This window comes from Ictidomys tridecemlineatus, chromosome 3 (genome assembly GCF_052094955.1).
Source record: "Ictidomys tridecemlineatus isolate mIctTri1 chromosome 3, mIctTri1.hap1, whole genome shotgun sequence".
NCBI lineage: Eukaryota > Metazoa > Chordata > Mammalia > Rodentia > Sciuridae > Ictidomys > Ictidomys tridecemlineatus.
In genome coordinates, this window is record NC_135479.1 from 367,909 (window position 1) to 385,344 (window position 17,436).

At 63.4% G+C, this 17,436-nt stretch overlaps 1 protein-coding gene across 3 annotated transcripts in view; it reads right to left on the bottom strand.

Annotated features, from left to right (window-relative positions):
- The window catches only part of Tbcd (tubulin folding cofactor D), a 121,640-nt gene that overhangs the window by 30,596 nt on the left and 73,608 nt on the right, over positions 1-17,436 (bottom strand). For all 3 annotated transcript variants that reach the window (XR_013435765.1, XR_013435764.1, XM_078041331.1), the window contains exons 14-17: positions 16,456-16,612; positions 10,335-10,392; positions 6,402-6,431; positions 3,029-3,114 (exon numbers count right to left, since the gene is read on the bottom strand). Coding sequence is in view for 1 of the 3 variants with exons in the window: in XM_078041331.1 (XP_077897457.1) it covers positions 3,029-3,114; positions 6,402-6,431; positions 10,335-10,392; positions 16,456-16,612 (331 nt within the window). In the remaining 2 variants the exon portion in view is untranslated. The remainder of the gene's footprint in view (positions 1-3,028; positions 3,115-6,401; positions 6,432-10,334; positions 10,393-16,455; positions 16,613-17,436) is intronic.

The following is a 17,436-nucleotide window of genomic DNA, read 5'->3' on the forward strand; positions in this document are numbered from 1 at the left end:
CAGATGTGTCACCAGTGCTAACAGGAGAGGACAAAGGCCCCTCCATGCACAGGTCAGAGTGCACACCTCAGGTGTGTCACCAGTGCTAACAGGAGAGGACAAAGGCCCCTCCATGCACAGGTCAGAATGCACACCTCAGGTGTGTCACCAGTGCTAAAAGGAGAGAACAAATATCCCTCTGTGCACAGGTCAGAGGGCACACCTCAGGTGTGTCACCAGTGCTAACAGGAGAGGACAAGGGCCCCTCCATGCACAGGTCAGAGTGCACACCTGAGATGTGTCACCAGTGCTAACAGGAGAGGACAAAGGCTCCTCCATGCACAGGTCAGAATGCACACCTCAGGTGTGTCACCAGTGCTAACAGGAGAGGACAAGGGCCCTCCATGCACAGGTCAGAGTGCACACCTCAGGTGTGTCACCAGTGCTAACAGGAGAGGACAAAGGCTCCTCCATGCACAGGTCAGAATGCACACCTGAGATGTGTCACCAGTGCTAACAGGAGAGGACAAAGGCCCCTCCATGCACAGGTCAGAGGGCACACCTCAGGTGTGTCACCAGTGCTAACAGGAGAGGACAAAGGCTCCTCCATGCACAGGTCAGAATGCACACCTGAGATGTGTCACCAGTGCTAACAGGAGAGGACAAAGGCCCCTCCATGCACAGGTCAGAGGGCACACCTCAGGTGTGTCACCAGTGCTAACAGGAGAGGACAAAGGCCCTCCATGCACAGGTCAGAATGCACACCTCAGGTGTGTCTCCAGTGCTAACAGGAGAGGACAAGGGCCCCTCCATGCACAGGTCAGAGGGCACACCTCAGGTGTGTCACCAGTGCTAACAGGAGAGGACAAAGGCCCTCCATGCACAGGTCAGAGGGCACACCTGAGATGTGTCACCAGTGCTAACAGGAGAGGACAAGAGCCCTCTATGCACAGGTCAGAGTGCACACCTCAGGTGTGTCACCAGTGCTAACAGGAGAGGACAAGGGCCCTCCATGCACAGGTCAGAATGCACACCTCAGGTGTGTCACCAGTGCTAACAGGAGAGGACAAAGGCCCCTCCATGCACAGGTCAGAGTGCACACCTCAGGTGTGTCTCCAGTGCTAACAGGAGAGGACAAGGGCCCTCCATGCACAGGTCAGTGCACACCTCAGGTGTGTCACCAGTGCTAACAGGAGAGGACAAAGGCCCCTCCATGCACAGGTCAGAGGGCACACCTGAGATGTGTCACCAGTGCTAACAGGAGAGGACAAAGGCCCTCCATGCACAGGTCAGAATGCACACCTCAGGTGTGTCACCAGTGCTAACAGGAGAGGACAAAGGCCCCTCCATGCACAGGTCAGAATGCACACCTGAGATGTGTCACCAGTGCTAACAGGAGAGGACAAAGGCTCCTCCATGCACAGGTCAGAGGGCACACCTGAGGTGTGTCACCAGTGCTAACAGGAGAGGACAAAGGCCCCTCCATGCACAGGTCAGAGGGCACACCTCAGGTGTGTCACCAGTGCTAACAGGAGAGGACAAAGGCTCCTCCATGCACAGGTCAGAGGGCACACCTGAGGTGTGCCACCAGTGCTAACAGGAGAGGACAAGGGCCCTCCATGCACAGGTCAGAGGGCACACCTGAGGTGTGCCACCAGTGCTAACAGGAGAGGACAAAGGCCCCTCCATGCACAGGTCAGAGGGCACACCTCAGGTGTGTCACCAGTGCTGACGGGGGACGACAAGGACACTGCCATGCATTCGCAGATCCTCATCTGCCTCCCCTAGGGTCTTTGGTGTGCTCCAATTCTGTCCCGGGTAGTAGAGGACCTGAGAAAGTAGCCACAAGGTCCTGAATCATTGGGGCCAGAGCCGAGCCTTCCCCAGCATCCACAGGCACCATCTCTCCCACTCACGTCTCTCACCTCTTGCCCTGCACCTCCCTGCAACCCAACCTTGCTCCCTGCCCCAGTGGGCCCTCTAGGCCCAGCCCCAGAACGCAGCTCTGAGCTCCCCGTGGGGTGCAGGCCCCATGCTCTGCTCCCTGGGGGATACCCTGTGTGAGCTGAGTGCCCACCTGCCGCCCTCGCCCGGTTCAGCCTGACAGCGGGACCTGGCTGGGGAGGGCATCCTGGTCAGGTGCCCCAGGTGCCTGCGTATGGGTGGAGCCTGCTCCTGGGTGCGTCCCCTCAGAGGCTCTGGTCCAGCAACCAGGTCCAGGTATCACCAGGTGAAAACCGCTCGAGGAGGCACGCGGGACCCAGGTGTTTTTTCCAGAATGCACGTGGCAAAGCACCCGTCACTTCTAGGTGGATGTGGAAACCTGAGTGAGAAGCAGCCTGTGCCCAGGCTGGATTTAAGCATCTGTTCCTCGACCCAAGAAAATCAGAGGACAGTGGGCAGTCACTCCATGTCCAAGAGGTGACCAGAAGGGAAACAGGACATGGAGCACTGAGAGATGGAGCGTGCTCCACCCAGATGCCCCTGCAAATGCTGAGGCCAGCAGTCACCGCGCAGATCGACAGGGCTACGAATCAACACTGTGCGTGGACAGCAGGGCTGTCAGGGTCCACCTCTCTCACGTGTCTCCTAACTTCAGGAAACAAACTGCTTCACAAAATCACACGGTTTTTCACGTCAGTAACGGCCCGGCTGACCAACAGGCGGGGACAAGGCCTCCGGGCACAGGTGGGAGTGACGGCCCGGCTAACCAACTCGGGTCTCACAGGTTCTGTGCACCGCACGTTCCTTGACCAGGACTCTCCAGGGCCACCTTCTCACTCATCTGACCAACAAGCTGGAGAGATTATTGAGACAGAAACAGCCAGCTGCAGGACACAGGGGCTACCACCACAGGGGCCAGGGGGCCCAGAGGCCCAGGGTCAGCTGGCACCTGCCACCTCGTGAAGGGGTGCAGTTGCTCTAGAGCCACCCATGACTCCCCCAGCCCATCCCAGACCCTCCCAGGACAGGAATGGGCAGCAGAGCCCCCGATTTCACGTCCACACCACAGAAAGCTGCGCTTCTGGGATGGGCCTTTAGGACTCACCTTATGACCAGGAAGCAATTGGCTCTGTTCCCAACTGCAAAGTAGTCGGCCGTGGTCACAATATCGATCCCGTGAGGAAAAGTGCCCTGTGGAGAGTGAGAGCGGGAAGAGCAGTCTGCAGGCGACCTCTGATGCTGCTCTCTGGGGAAACAATGACCCCAGGTGGGACCACATCCACACTGCCCACCTGCCCACTGCAGCCACATGCCCACCACCCAGGCTGGCCTCCCCGCAGCGCCGACATTCCACTCTGAATCCTGCCGACAGCCTCTCCGCCATGCTGGTGCGACTGATCCAGCCTGCCAGCAGGGGTGGCACCATGGCAAGGCGGGTGCTCCTGGCCCTGCACCCAGACCAGAGCCCACCCTCACATGGCCTCCGATGGCGGGACGGTGACAGGGAGCCACCGCCCTCTGGCATGGCCCCACAGTCTGCAGGTCACCTCTGATGCAGGTGACCTCTCTGGGGGAACATTCCAATGTCTGGAAACAACACAATGATGAAGCCTCAACCGAAGGTAGACAGCCTGGCCCCGCTGACCACCGAGGCAGCAGGAGGCCTCCGAGCACGTGCCAGCCAGGCGGCACAGAAGGTAGACAGCCTGGCCCCGCTGACCACAGAGGCAGCAGGGGGCCTCCGAGCACGTGCCGGCCAGGCGGCACCACAAGGCTCCCTCCTCATGCCCAGCAGGTCCTGGGCCAACAGGGGTCCCGACCCGCCACAGAGGAGCACCAGGCAAGCATAGCCTAAGACAGCGGGCGTAAAGGATCCACACCCCAGCCACCTGCTGCACACTTGAGGGAGACAGGGGGTCACTGAGCGCCACCTGCATCCAAGCACCACAGGACACATACCACAGGGACGCACATGCAGCCAGCGCCAGGCACCGGACACTGAGGAACGCGATCTGGATGCGAGTCGCCATGAACACGGGCTACTTATCACCAGGGAAACACCCTACAGCAGTGCCCTGCTTCTCAGGCTCCAGGGAGGCCACAGGGCAAGGACACCAGACATGGCCCATCCGCAGTCCCAGGGACAGGGAGGTGCATCTGGCCCCCAGGAACAGCTGCTCCTCCACAGGGCCACCGTCAAGACCCTGCACTACCTTCCACACCATCACTGCTGCCCGGCACCTGGTCCTCAAGACCCACGTCTCTGAGAACTGGGCCAACAGGCTGGAACAGCAGCTCAGCCAGCCTCCCTGTGGGGAGCAGGCGGACGGCGACCTGAGCTCGGCCAACTCCTCCAAGGCTGGGCCAGCAGCTGGGGCTGGTGCCGTCACTAGGGCCTCCTGGCCCAGGCCGCTGGTCTGGCCACAGCACAGGCTCCACAGGCCAACACCAGTGAGAGGGAGAGAGGGCCGTGCCCAGGGGAGGCCTACAGCTCACTCTGCAGAAGACAGCAGGGCAACTGGCAGCGCCCAGGGCAGTGTCCACAACGGTCTAGGGCCAGGTCCTACCAAGGGCACATCATGTGATGGGGACAGGGCAGGCTAGGGGGCAGAGTCCCTGTCCTACCAGGCAGGTCCCCTCTCTGGGCTTCCTCGCCTGCGCGGGGCAGCAGGGGCTGCGTGTGGTGAGCCGTGGCACGGGGCCCTGACTAGGACATGTACCACGGCGCAGAGCCTGCTCAGCACAACCTGCCCAGGACCCCAGGGCAGAGGGAACCCCAGGGCAGAGGGGCAAAGGTCTCCTCCCTCAGGGGTCCACCCCAGGGAGAAGTCCCAACGCCACGGAGCCTGCTTCTCGTCCACTCGGCACCCTCCCACTCCCACAACCTGGCTCCACGCCAGGGCTAAGCCGGCTGCTCCAGCTGTAGTGTCCCCACAGTAGCCGCCTGCCACTCAGCAAGGTCTCAGCCACACCCAAATGTCCCCTCAACATGAGGGACGCGGCCTCCGAGACGCATGGCTTTGCCATCTCCCGGGACTGTCAGCGTCCGGTCTGGACTCGCTGCCGCCTCGCCCAGGAGTTTCCCCACAGCTCCAGGAGCATCCTAAACCTTCTCGTCCACCCCATGCTGCCCATCACACCTCTGACCCTGCCGTCCAGCTGCAGCCCCACTCCCAGCCCAAGACCTGCAGGCAACGCCACCCCAGGGTGACAAGCACCTCCCTGCCTGGCTCAGGACACCCGTGCAGAACCCTCGATCCTCTGCATCCAGGGGTCAGCTCGCAGCCAGGGCACTGGGGCAGGTGCTGGGCATAGGCCCCTCCCTTCTGCCTCAGCCTGCAGAACCAGAGAAGGCCGGACAGCACAGGTGAGGTCAGAATGACCAGCTGCAAGGTGTAGCTCCCGGGGGGAGCTCCCATGCGGGGCTCTGGCAGGGGACCCTATGATCTGGCCCCAGCCCACAGCACGGCAAACTCAGTGGCCCTGTGGTCACTCAGGTCTGGGCCCCACTGGGCTAGGGCGCCCCTTCTAGGGAGAGACATCAGCACCACTGAGGGTCACGAGAGGGCCAAGAGGCAAACCAGCCACGCCTTCAAGTGCTGACCGTGGCAGGAGGCCCAGAGGAGGTCAGAAGGCAGGTCTGCCAGCTAAGGCAGTGCTACTGACTGACCAGGGAGGGACGGAGATCTCGGCAGGCCACCTCTCTCAGCAATGCCAGCTTAACTCAGGCTCCGCCATCCAGGGCCACGCATCACCACAGGCTGGTGCCAGTGCCCCACCTCTGGGCCGCCCTGGCCTCCTGCTTCTCCCTGAGATGCAGGTCCCTCCAAGGGACACCCTCACCTTTCGGTCACCTCAAGGTCATCTGCCGATCTCCTCACCCAGAACTCGGGCATCTCAACCACGCCCGTGCAGGGCCTGGCTCCGGCTCCCTGCCCTGGCCCCCACCTGCAGCATCGCCAACACGGGAGGCACCTGCTGTGGTGAGCCCCAGAGCCAGATGCTCCCGTCCACCCAGCTTTCCTCAGGTGATTTCTCGCAGGGACCCTGTTCCCATTCAGGTTCGTCCCTGCGGCTGCCACCCGGCCCAGGCCCCGGCCGGGCTCTGGGCTCCGTCCCATTCTCCCGACACGCCTGACCACAGGCCCAGAGCCTCAGCATCTCTCCCACTCTCCTGGTGAGGCTGACCTGTGCAGGGGTCAGGATCAGAGGACAGCGGGCACAGTGCCTGTGTCCCCAGGGCAGAGGCAACACCATAAGCACCAAGGGGGCAGTGGGTGCAGGACCCCAGGCAGTGAGGCCGGCTGACGCCGTGTGCTCCAAGTCACCACCACCACCCTGCAGCTGCCCCGGGGAGAGGTCTGGGGACAGGCGCTTCCCGCTGAGCCCTCAGGTGGGATCTTCTTCCACATCCAACAACAGGAGTGAGGGCATCCAAGGCCCCCACCTCCGAGAAGGAGGACATGAAGCAGTCTTACCTGTCGACCCACGTTCTCCTGGAAGGCAGCCTGCGGGGCAGAGAGAAGAAACAGCGGTGAGAGGCCCAGCCGCGCACAGCCACGTCCGCTGGACCAGCCCCCGACTGCTGAGCCAAGCCCCACGCTGGGCGACAGCCCCGAGGTGGCCTGTCACGGTTTCTGTCCTGGAGTGCTTCAAAACACAACTCGGGGTCCAGTGCATGCAATCAGACGCCTCCTAAGAGCGGCCTTCCCAGCAGACGGCTTCAGGTCGGAGCCCAGGCTCACGACCCAGAGGTCAACACAGGAGGAGCCAGCAGGCCCGAAACACCTTCTTTTTTAAAATTTTTCTATCTTTTTAGCTGTGGACGGATAGCATACCGTGACTGATTGATCGATTGATTTTATGTGTTTCTGAGGATCGAACCCAGTGCAAGGCAAGCACTCTGCCACTGAGCTGTGGGCCCAGCCCCCAAAACACCTTCTGGGGACTCTCAAGGCCACAGCCACCAGTCACGGGCGTTTGGGGCTGCCTCCAGGGGGGCACCTGCCAACACCACCTGTGGGCACCCTGGCTGGACACCCTGTCTGGGCACCGGGATCCCGCAGGCCACACAGTGGGTCTGAGGAGGTCCCAGGTGAGTCCCCGGGAGGTTCCTTTCATCGCGCCCTCCCAGGCACGGCCCAGTGACAAGGACACCTCAGCTCTTCTTAGTCACCAGTGGGGCCCGAGACTCTTGCCAAAGCATCTGGGGCAGCGTCCTCTCTCATCAGCTGGAGACCGGCAGAGACGAGGGCCCCACGGCCTTCAGCAACAGGTGCAGCCAGAGGGCCACGCAGGAGGGCCGGAAGAAACGCCCTGCCTGGGCGGGCACCCCCAGAGTGCCACCGCAGGGCACCCCTGGGGTGAGGGATGGGACACGTGGGCAGCTCAGAGCAGCCTTGGGCAGTGACACCGGGAGCCCAACTGGAGGCCACAAGCACTCTTGTGCCCGTTCTGCAAGGGTTCCACTAAGTGCATTAAAGAAAAGGACAAAAACCACCAAGAGGCAGTGCAAACAGACACAACTCCACTTCCACAATGTGAGGTTTCAAACGTTCAGCATCCTGGTGACATCATTGAAAGGAGGTTCCGTGGAAAAGCACAGGCCCCAGGTAGTAAGCCAGTCATGAAGAAGAGCCTGGGGTCTCAGCCCCCTAGGTGAGCTGACCTCAGCCATCAGGACAGCGTGCAGTCAGAGGCGGCACACATGGCTGGCGGCACGTGACAGGACAGACGGCTCAGAACCCCAGCCAGAAGCAGAAGCAGAGAAAAGAGTCATGAGCAGCATGGGGTGGCGGGCCCCAGAGGACTCCAAGAGGAGGATGAGAAGACGGAGCACAGTCACAGCCGTAACCGCCACCCAGACACCTGGATAGCCCAGGCGACACTGAGAACGTGAAACTCAGGAGAGCACAGTCCAGTCAGAACTGGCAACGGACCTGGGCAGGCACCACTGACCAAAGGCGCCCTGTGACCCACAAGACCTGCCAAGAGGCTCGCCTCTGGTGTCCACGCTCAGAGGGGACGGGCAGGCAGGACGACACACGCAGAATAGACACAGCCTGCGGGGGTGACCCCAGCTGCACGCTCGCTCGGCACTTGCCGAGAAACAAGAACCGCACTCTCCTGTAAAAGCCCAGCCCTGGCTGTCCACGGGGCTCCGTGCGGGAGCTCTGACTCCTGGCGGTGGCTGCTGGTGCCTCTTCACTAGAGCCCGGAGACACAGAGAAGGGCCAGGGGCCACCCGCTGCTCCCCTCCCTGCTCAGGAGAGAAGCGACTGTACTGGACCAACAGACCACGGAGGAGCACAGTGGTGTGGCCGTGGTCGCCCAGCCAGGGTAGCCAGGGCCTGAAGGTCGAGGCTACAACGGCGTGGCTGGCCAGCCATCAGGGCCTCAGGCCCAGCCTCATTCGGGGAGCCAGCTCCACCAGCCTTCTCACCCTCTAAACCCGCACCTAAGCAGGCTGGGAACCAGCCTGGAGGCCACCATGGCCTGGCCTAGGTGCACGTGCTGGTTGAAGCCTGAAAAACCACCCCACTGTGCACCTCCTTCAGGGGCCGCCCAGCAGAGTGGACCTGGGGCCCTCAGGGCGGCAGGGCCTGGCAGTGCTCGGAGCTCCCAGCGCCAGAGGCCGGCCACAGGAGCCCAGGGGTGAGGGAGGCAGAGGAGCTTCCTGGTGTCCAGTGGCCTCTGGTGGAGAAGGGTAGAGACCAGGGCCACAGACCAGTGCAGGCCAGCAGGGCGCCCAGGCTTGGGCCGGCCTGTCCCACGGCCAGCGTGTGTGACAGGTGCCTGTCTGTCCCTCCACGTGTTCATATGTGTGCACTACCTCCTCCCTGGGAGCGAGCCACAGCCACAGCCACCACCCATCAGGCAGCAGCCTGTCACCCACAACAGGGCCCTGGGCACACCACGTGTGGTGCCGAGCGCTGGGGAGCCACGGGGCGGCCCAGCTGGGGGTGCCACTGCCATCCACTCTCCTTTCATGGCCACATGAGAAGAGGCCACTGCCCATGCATGGCAGAGCGGGAAGAGACGGACCACAGTGCTGCCCTACAAGCTGCTGAAGCAACTCTGCTGTGGATTTCGGTGACAGGGTCAGTTCCAGAGCTAAGTGGTGCTCCACCACTGCCCTGTGCCCATCTTCCTGGCTCCCCACCCCCCACCTTCCTGACTCCCATCTCTCTACCTCTGCTTTCCCCATCTTCCTGGGCTTCTCCGACTTCCCCAGCTGCCCCCTCCCCGCTCTCCTTCCCCCTCTCCCCCTCCCCCTCCCCTCCCCCTCCCCCCCTGCCCCTGCTGGCTGACACTAATGATCCCACGTGCTGCCGCGTGGCTGTCTCCTGTGGTGCGGGGACCCTGCAGTCCTTCTCGGCTGGAAGAACTGCCCTTGTTCCAGGTCTCTTTGCAACCCAGCCTGGCAGGAAGTAGCCCTTCACGCCCTGCTTCACATCTCGCCCTCCGTGCCCCTTGTGGGGCACAAGCACCCTTCCACTAACCTGCTGAAAACCCCAGGAGAGCATGTTAAGGGGCCGCCCGGGCAGGCCTGGCACACAATCTGGTTCCCGGTCTCTGGGAGGTCAGCTGCATCGTGTACTCCTCCACCCGAGACCTGAGAGAGGCGGCCACTTCCCCACAGGCCCCAAGAGCTAGGTGCCCACCCTCATGGAGCAACCCATGCTGGCAGCCGTGGCAGGGAGCACAACTGTCTCTCACTGCCTCCAGGCTGAAGCCAGGTGCACACGTGGGGAGCTCCGGCTCCGGGTCCCTCGCCCACAGCAGCCTCACAGCCTGCACCTCTGCGAGGCACAGCCTCTTGGTGGGCTCCTGGACCGGTCAGTGTGGGAGGTGACTGCACTCACCCCAGACTGTGAGGCACCAAGTGCAGTCCTCCAGTCCCAGCTTCCCCCACCTGCCACCAGACGACCTCACCACTGATGGCGTCCACAGGGCACTGACACGGCTCAGCAGGCTCTCTACACAGGGGTCCAGAGGACGTCCCCCCTTGGCAGCCCCGGGAGCCTCTGGAGAGCCTGGGGCTCGCTGCGACCCAGCCCACGTGCAGAGGAGTGGGGCGGGGGGGGGGCAGCATGAGTCGGGAGGGGGGACCAAGCTCCCCTGTGGGCTGCCAGAGGCTCAGTGACGGTTCCTCCTGGGCCAGGAGGCCCCCAGTGAGGGCCCTGCGGTCCCCGCAGGCCAAGTTCACAGGACCTGACCGTCCCAGCCCAGTCAGCGTTGGCCTAGGGACACCCACCCGGCGGGCTCAGGGCCGCCCAGGAAGCCAGTGAAGAGGTACCCTGCTCCCTGCAGCCCCACCTCCCTCCCAGCAGGGCAGCTGGGGCCGGGGTGTCAGACAGGAGGCCCTGTGCAGCCTGCTGGCTGCCAGGAGAGAAAACACAGGGACTCACCGAGGCCGCTCTCCTGCAGTTCACATCTCGATCAAACACAGTGGAGATGACCAGTGCGCTGAGGAGAAGAGGAGACTGATGAGAGAAATCAGGAGCTGCACGGCCCCCCCACTGCAAGGCCCCCCCACTGCATGCCCCCCCACTGCACGGCCCCCCCACTGCACGGCCCCCCCCTCTGCACGCCCCCCCCACTGCACGGCCCCCCCTCTGCACACCCCCCCCACTGCACGGCTCCCGCCACTGCACGGCCCCCCCCCTCTGCACGGCTCCCCCCACTGCACGGCCCCCCCACTGCACGGCCCCCCCCTCTGCACGGCTCCCCCCACTGCACGGCCCCCCCACTGCACGGCCCCCCCACTGCACGGCCCCCCCCTCTGCACGCCCCCCCCCACTGCACGGCCCCCCCTCTGCACACCCCCCCACTGCACGGCTCCCGCCACTGCACGGCTCCCTCCACTGCACGCCCCCCCCCCACTGCATGGCTCCCGCCACTGCACGGCTCCCCCCACTGCACAGCCCCCCCACTGCACGGCTCCCGAAACTGCACGGCTCCCCCCACTGCACAGCCCCCCCACTGCACGGCCCCCCCACTGCACGCCCCCCCACTGCACGGCCCCCCCCACTGCACGGCTCCCGCCACTGCACGGCTCCCCCCACTGCACAGCCCCCCCACTGCACGGCCCCCGAAACTGCACGGCTCCCCCCACTGCACGGCCCCCCCCACTGCACGGCTCCCGCCACTGCACGGCCCCCCCACTGCACGGCCCCCCCCACTGCACGGCCCCCCCCACTGCACGGCCCCCCCACTGCACGGCCCCCCCCACTGCACGGCCCCCCCCACTGCACAGCCCCCCGCCACTGCACGCCCCCCCACTCCACGGCCCCCCCCCACTGCACGGCTCCCGCCACTGCACGGCTCCCACTGGGTCTTCACACAGAACCTCCACAAGGGCAGTGCCGCAGGTCTGGCACCGGCCACCTGGCCTTCCTCTACTGGTCCCTGTCCCCTCACAACCCATCAGTGATCTCAGGGGCCAAGTGAACATGACCCAGCCCCATTCTCCATGTTGCCTGGTTGTGCGTGGGCCCCCTCCCAGGCCTTGTGACAGCTGTGCGGCTACCCTCTGGCTTCCACATCTGGGACACCTCCCTCAGGTGTCTGGGGCAGGGACTGGCAGCACCCAAGGTCAGGTCAGGGCCTAAATGGGCAGCAAAGTGGGCCTGGCAGCAGCGAGAACCAGCTGTTCTGACCTCAGCAGCACCTTGCTAGAAGGAGCCATAGGCCAGAAACGAGCAACCAGGCAGGGACTCGGGACACAGGGCCACCCAGAGCAACCCCTGGGGCTGGAACAGAAAAGAATCAGGAGGGAGGCGGTCTCCTACAAAGAGGACAGACCCGAGCCAGGAGGCACTGTGACGGGACAACAGGACGGCCCCCTGGTGCACAGGTGTGGGCCAATAAAGGAGGCGAGACAGCTTTCCCACAGAAGGCCTGCACCCCGTGAAGTCAGAGAAGAGGCTGCCAGGGGCGGACCCCCGAGGACCCCAGCGCTGCGCCAGGACCTGAGGGGCGCCCCTGGGCCAAGGACTGTCAATACTGGGGTGGGTCTTTGGGAGGTGGGGCAATGGCGGGAGTGGCCCTGGAAGGACCTGCCACCTCCTCCCACTGCCACCAGGATGTTCTGTGCCACCCGACGAAGCAGTGGAGAGCCAGGGCCCAGGGTGGGCTCCGCCTGGCATCTCACGGCCCTGGCCTGAGCCCAGCCGCACAGCAGGATCGCAGGGATGGAGCCGACGAGCATGCCCAGGGCAGGAGGGCAGGCAGGAGTGTCCCGCGGACCCCCACCGGCACCATTTATGAAGGAAGGAGAACCCCCTGCCAGCAGACACCGAGGACCCACAGTGGCAGGTGCTTGAGGCACTCGGCCCAAGGTGCCCGCAGCCCGCCCCGGCCACCCCACACACGTGTCAGGGGGACAGAAAGCAGGCAGCAGGGGAGGGCAGCACGGCCAGGAAGCAGGGGTCTGCTTGGGGTGGTGGAACGTTCTGGAACTGGGCAGTGGCCGATGGTGGCACAGCTCTGCACACTGGAAGCCTCTCGGCAGGACCTCTAACAGGAGTTTCATGGCACATGTCCCGCACTGATGAAAGTGACTCGAGGCCAGGAAAGATGGCAGTCTCAGAGCTAAGGGGCAGAGGAGCCGGAGGCGCACATGCACATCACCCAGTGGCCGCCGCTGCTCAGGGGGCTGCTCAGAGGGGCCTCGGGGAAGGGCCCTGTGCCCTGGGCACTCCTAGGTCCCCAGGACCCGGGAATCGGGGCCTGGAGAGCAGCTGTGGCCCAGGATGAGAACTCTATCCACAGTGGTCAGCAGCTGGACGTCGGGGGGCGGCTTCCACATCAACAGGCCTTCTGGCCTTGGGAGCGGCCACTCACTAAATGGAGCTCTCGCTAAACGGAGGGCTGCACCAGCGTGACCCTCTACAGCTGCCGTGAACACCACATGCTTGGGCTTTCGCTCCAAGCACGTTCTCAGGAGCAGGGAAATTTACCACCTCACATCCCAACAGGAGCTCTGCATTTTAAGATCCATAAAATCATGTTTTCTAGGAAAAAAAAAATTGACCAAGAACTTCTGTTCTTCACTAGCAACTGCCACCAAGAAACAGGCTCCGGCCTCACCCTTAGGGTCGCACTCCTCTTGGGCCTCCCTGTCCGACCACTGTACAGAGCGACTCTGTGAACCATGGAACCCAGGGACCAGTGAGGAGAGGAGGGCAGAGGAGAGGAGCCTCCAACCGCCCGTCACCCAGCAGGCCTGCCCAGTCCTTTTCCAGGCCACGGGCATCGGTCATCCCAGGGGTGGCCTCAGCTCCTCCGCGGTGCCTCCCTGTGCTTCAAGGCACATGTGCAACGTGCCCCCAGGGAAGCCTGCACCTGGGAGACTTGCCCACTGTCCTCTGCAGCCCACTTGTGCTGGGCTTGAGGCCCTCCCCAGGCCTGCCACGGCAGGAGGACCGCTGCCTGCCGCAGCCCCTCGTTTCGCAGGGCCAGTGAGGACGCCCACAGGAAAGGAGACAGGCCATTCCCCTAGGCAACGGGAGTCCAGCACTCAGGAGTAAAGAGTTTCCACCACCAGACTGACAATCCAGGGCCTGCTCACACTTCTTCAGGCTGGAGCTACTTCTTCCTCACTTGTCTGCCTTCCCCCAGGCCACGACAGGACCCACGCGCTCCCTGGTGATCTGGCCACACCCAGCCAGAGAGGGTGCAGCCGCACGTGGGCTGGCCTCTGGTCAGCGCTGCCAGCCTTTGCCCGGATGGCAGTGCTCTGCCCTCTGGGAGTCGGGCCACTGGCAGGATGAGTGAGAACAAGACGTAGCTTTGAGCGACGCTTGCCATTTCCTGATTTTCCAGGACAATCTTGCCCTCAAGGAAGAGATCCTGCTGAGCCAATCACCAGCCCCTCGCAGCCCACGCTGCCCAGCCGGTTTGCCGTGGTGGAGGCAAGAGTCAGGAGCTGCCCCTGGCACGGGCGCAGTCCTGCGCCTGGGCGGGAGCTAACGTCAACAGGAGGCTTGCAAAAGAGTTTCAGGTGAGGAAATCGCTGGGCGGTGACAACCAGAGCAGCCTGGCAAGTGTGGCATCCGCTTTCTTTCCTTCTGCAAGCTGCCTCTGATCACTGGTCAGGAGGGATTTCTAGACCGTGCACAGCGATCCTCGGGATCCCCACTGTGCCTCTCGGGCTCCGCTTGCCCTGGCCAAGAGGAAGCCCCTTCATCCCACACAGCACCCGTCCTCTCTAGCTGACCCTGCTCAGGTGAGGAAAGGATCCCCAGGCAGTCGACGCGGCCTGAAAACACGGACCCGCCCACCTTCCCAAAACAGGCAACGTGCGCTCACACAGGAAGGCCGGAAGCGGCTGACCCAAGTCTGTGCAGCAGTCGGGGAAAGTGAGCCACGGCTCTGCCAACTCCCTGGAGGACACGCATGGGCAGGGCCCCTCGCACTCAGGCCTGGCCCCAACAGGACATCTGTTCCCTCAGAGGACCGGGTGCTCATCCCACTGTCAATTTCTGCAGGATCCACCAAAGGGTGTGAAAGTAGAGATGTGGAGATTCTATCATGTGCCAGAACTAATGGGTTTAAAAGCTGGTAATTAAAACGTGGTCACTCATGAGGAGCGGAGCGAGCGGCCTGGAGGGGCGCACCCCGACCGATACTCGGGCAGGCACAGGCTCCTGGGCAGGGCGGCTGGTGGCAGGCTGCAGCTCACCTGGCACACCCTGACTCACAGCCTCCCCCGCCGGATGCCTGAGTCTAGATAGGCCAGGGCGGGCAAGGCAGCTCCCTCAAACCTGCTGAACCAGCCTGAAACCTGCAGGGCGCAGCTCCCCAGAGCGCCACTGACCCGGCCAGGGCAGGTGCAGGCAAGGGGGTCAGGGCCCTTCCCAGCAGGACCTCCAGGGGCAGCCAGCATTGGCACTGAGGCCTGGGGCGGAGGCCAGGACTGCGGTTCCCTCTGTGACGGGCAGGCACCGGTCATCAGCACTCCTTCAGCCTGGCCTGGAAGTCGGCAAACCAGCCTCCACTACAGAGGACAGGAGGACCCAGGGGGGCTTCTACAGACCAGGCTGCACACGCTGCACACCGGCCTCGCCCGTCGGAGATCCAGGTCTTCCCAGCCTTGCGCCTGGGCTGTCTAGTGTTGGCCCAGCCACTTCCAGGCCCCAGTAGGAGCCACACTCCAGGCCACCCCTGCCCGAGAGCCCCACTCGTCCCCCAGGACAATCCGCCACACTCTGTGCAGACCAGGCACTACAGTCACCACAGAACCCAGATCTCAGAGAGCCTGCACAGGGCCAGCTCAGAGGTCAAACCTGCCCCTTCTGAGTAACAGAGGGGCAGCCCTGGAGTCACAGCTGCCCATTCCCTCTGCAGAGTGGAAACTCCTCACCCCACTCAGCTCCAGAGCACTGAGGCATCTGGGGCCTGAGAACACAGCCAGGCCAGAGGCCTCAGAACCCAGTGACCCTGAGCTCAGACCACAGCACACAAAGGCTGGGAGACACTACCCAGCCATCTCCCCACACCCACACCCAGGACCCCTACCACCATCCAGAGACCAGCCCCCAACCCCAGGACATGTGCCACCACCAGAACTACCCACACCCCTACCAGGGACACCACCACCACCTGGCACACCCACATCCCCACCCAGGACACCCACCACCGTCTAGATACCCACTCCGATCGGCGACATGCGCCAGCACCACGGATACCCCTCCCCTGGGACACCTACCACCATCCAGACACCTACACCCACACCCACACCTGGGATGCCCACTCCACCTGGGATGCCCACACTCCCACACCCACACCTGGAACACCCACACCCACACCTGGGATGCCCACTCCACCTGGGATGCCCACACTCCCACACCCACACCTGGAACACCCACACCCACACCTGGGATGCCCACTCCACCTGGGATGCCCACACTCCCACACCTGGGATACCCACACCCACACCTGGAACACCCACACCCACACCTGGAACACCCACACCCACACCTGGGATGCCCACGCTCCCACACCTGGGATACCCACACCCACACCTGGAACACCCACACCCACACCTGGGATGCCCACGCTCCCACCAGGATACCTACCTGGGCACCTACCCAGGACACCCACTCCCCTGTCCGGGCCCCACCACCGCCCAGGACACCTGTAGGGGTGCTGGCCCTGCTGGCCACCACACCAGCCCCTCCCGGTCAGTGCACTATCAGCCCAGGAAATGAGGGCTAGACGGAGCCTGGGCTCAGAGGAGCCCAGGCTCTGGAGTGCTCCCGCCGTCCTGCAGCTCCAAGCACCGGGGGTGTGGGCTCCAGGCACGACGCCCCCAGGCTGCTGGGCCTCCTGCCTGGTGCCAGCACACACCTCTGCAGCACTCCAGGCCCGGCAGCCACCTGGGCCTGCTGAGCTGAACCCCAGTCCTCGGAGCAGCTCCGGCTTTCTGGTCTTCTAAACCACGGCCCTGCTCACCGACGGCCACCGCCCGTGCAGCACTGTCCGTGCGGCATCCCAGGCCCACCACACCCACGCAGCGGGCTCTACCTTGCGATGGAGGTCACGAAGGGCCTCAGCTCCTGCGGCTCGTAGGCTCTCGCGAAGGCCCAGCACACGTAGCAGGCAGCGTCCCTGACATGGGCACCCACGCTGCAGGCGCCCCGCTTCTCCTCGTAGGTCAGCGCCTTCAGGATCACGGCAACAACTGGGCAGGAGACAGACAGTCAGCACGGTTCGTGGGAAGAGGACAGTGCACGGCCTGGACAGGACGGGGCTGCAGGGGAGCACAGGCCCACAGCCCGTGCTGGAAAGGCCCAGGCCTCAGGAGACGGCCCCTCCCGGGTCTCCAAGAGGATGGGGTCGGGAGGCCGGCAGGCAGTCTCTCCCGGCCCAGGGGCCCGCCGTCACACACGCAGCTGCACAAGTGCCCCTGGGAGGATCCAGGGCACTGGGGGCACTGCATGCCGAGTCTACAACTTTACCTACCTGCCTCTTCCGAAAGAGGCTCGTGTATTTCAGCACTTGGAAAGGGTATGTTAGAGACACGTACGTTAATTAAAATACGTTTATTTAAACGTTTAACACACTTTATAATTAAACCAGCTGTCAATTTTTAAAAACCTTCTGAAAGTAACATTAGGGAAATGCAACAACAACAAAAAAGAACCTCAAAAAACTTTGGTAACTCAAAGAATATCAATTTTTTTCAAAGTCATGTCAAATGAGACTTTCTGAAAGACGGCCCAAAGTGGACAAGTATGCGGCCACAGAGTGACAGACAGCTCGCAGAGTGACAGACAGCTCACAGAGTGACAGACAGCTCGCTCGTTGTCTGGGAAACTAAAGAACCAGAAGCACACGACCGCCATGCCAGAGGGGGAGGAGCCAGTCACGGCCCTGCATGACAGGGGCGCAGGGCCACCGACGGCCACACCCTCGACGGGACACCCAGCAAGTGCACGCTCCCTGGCAGGATGCGGCCCAGCATCTCCATGACATGGCAGGAGGGAAGCCAGCAGCTTCCAGACC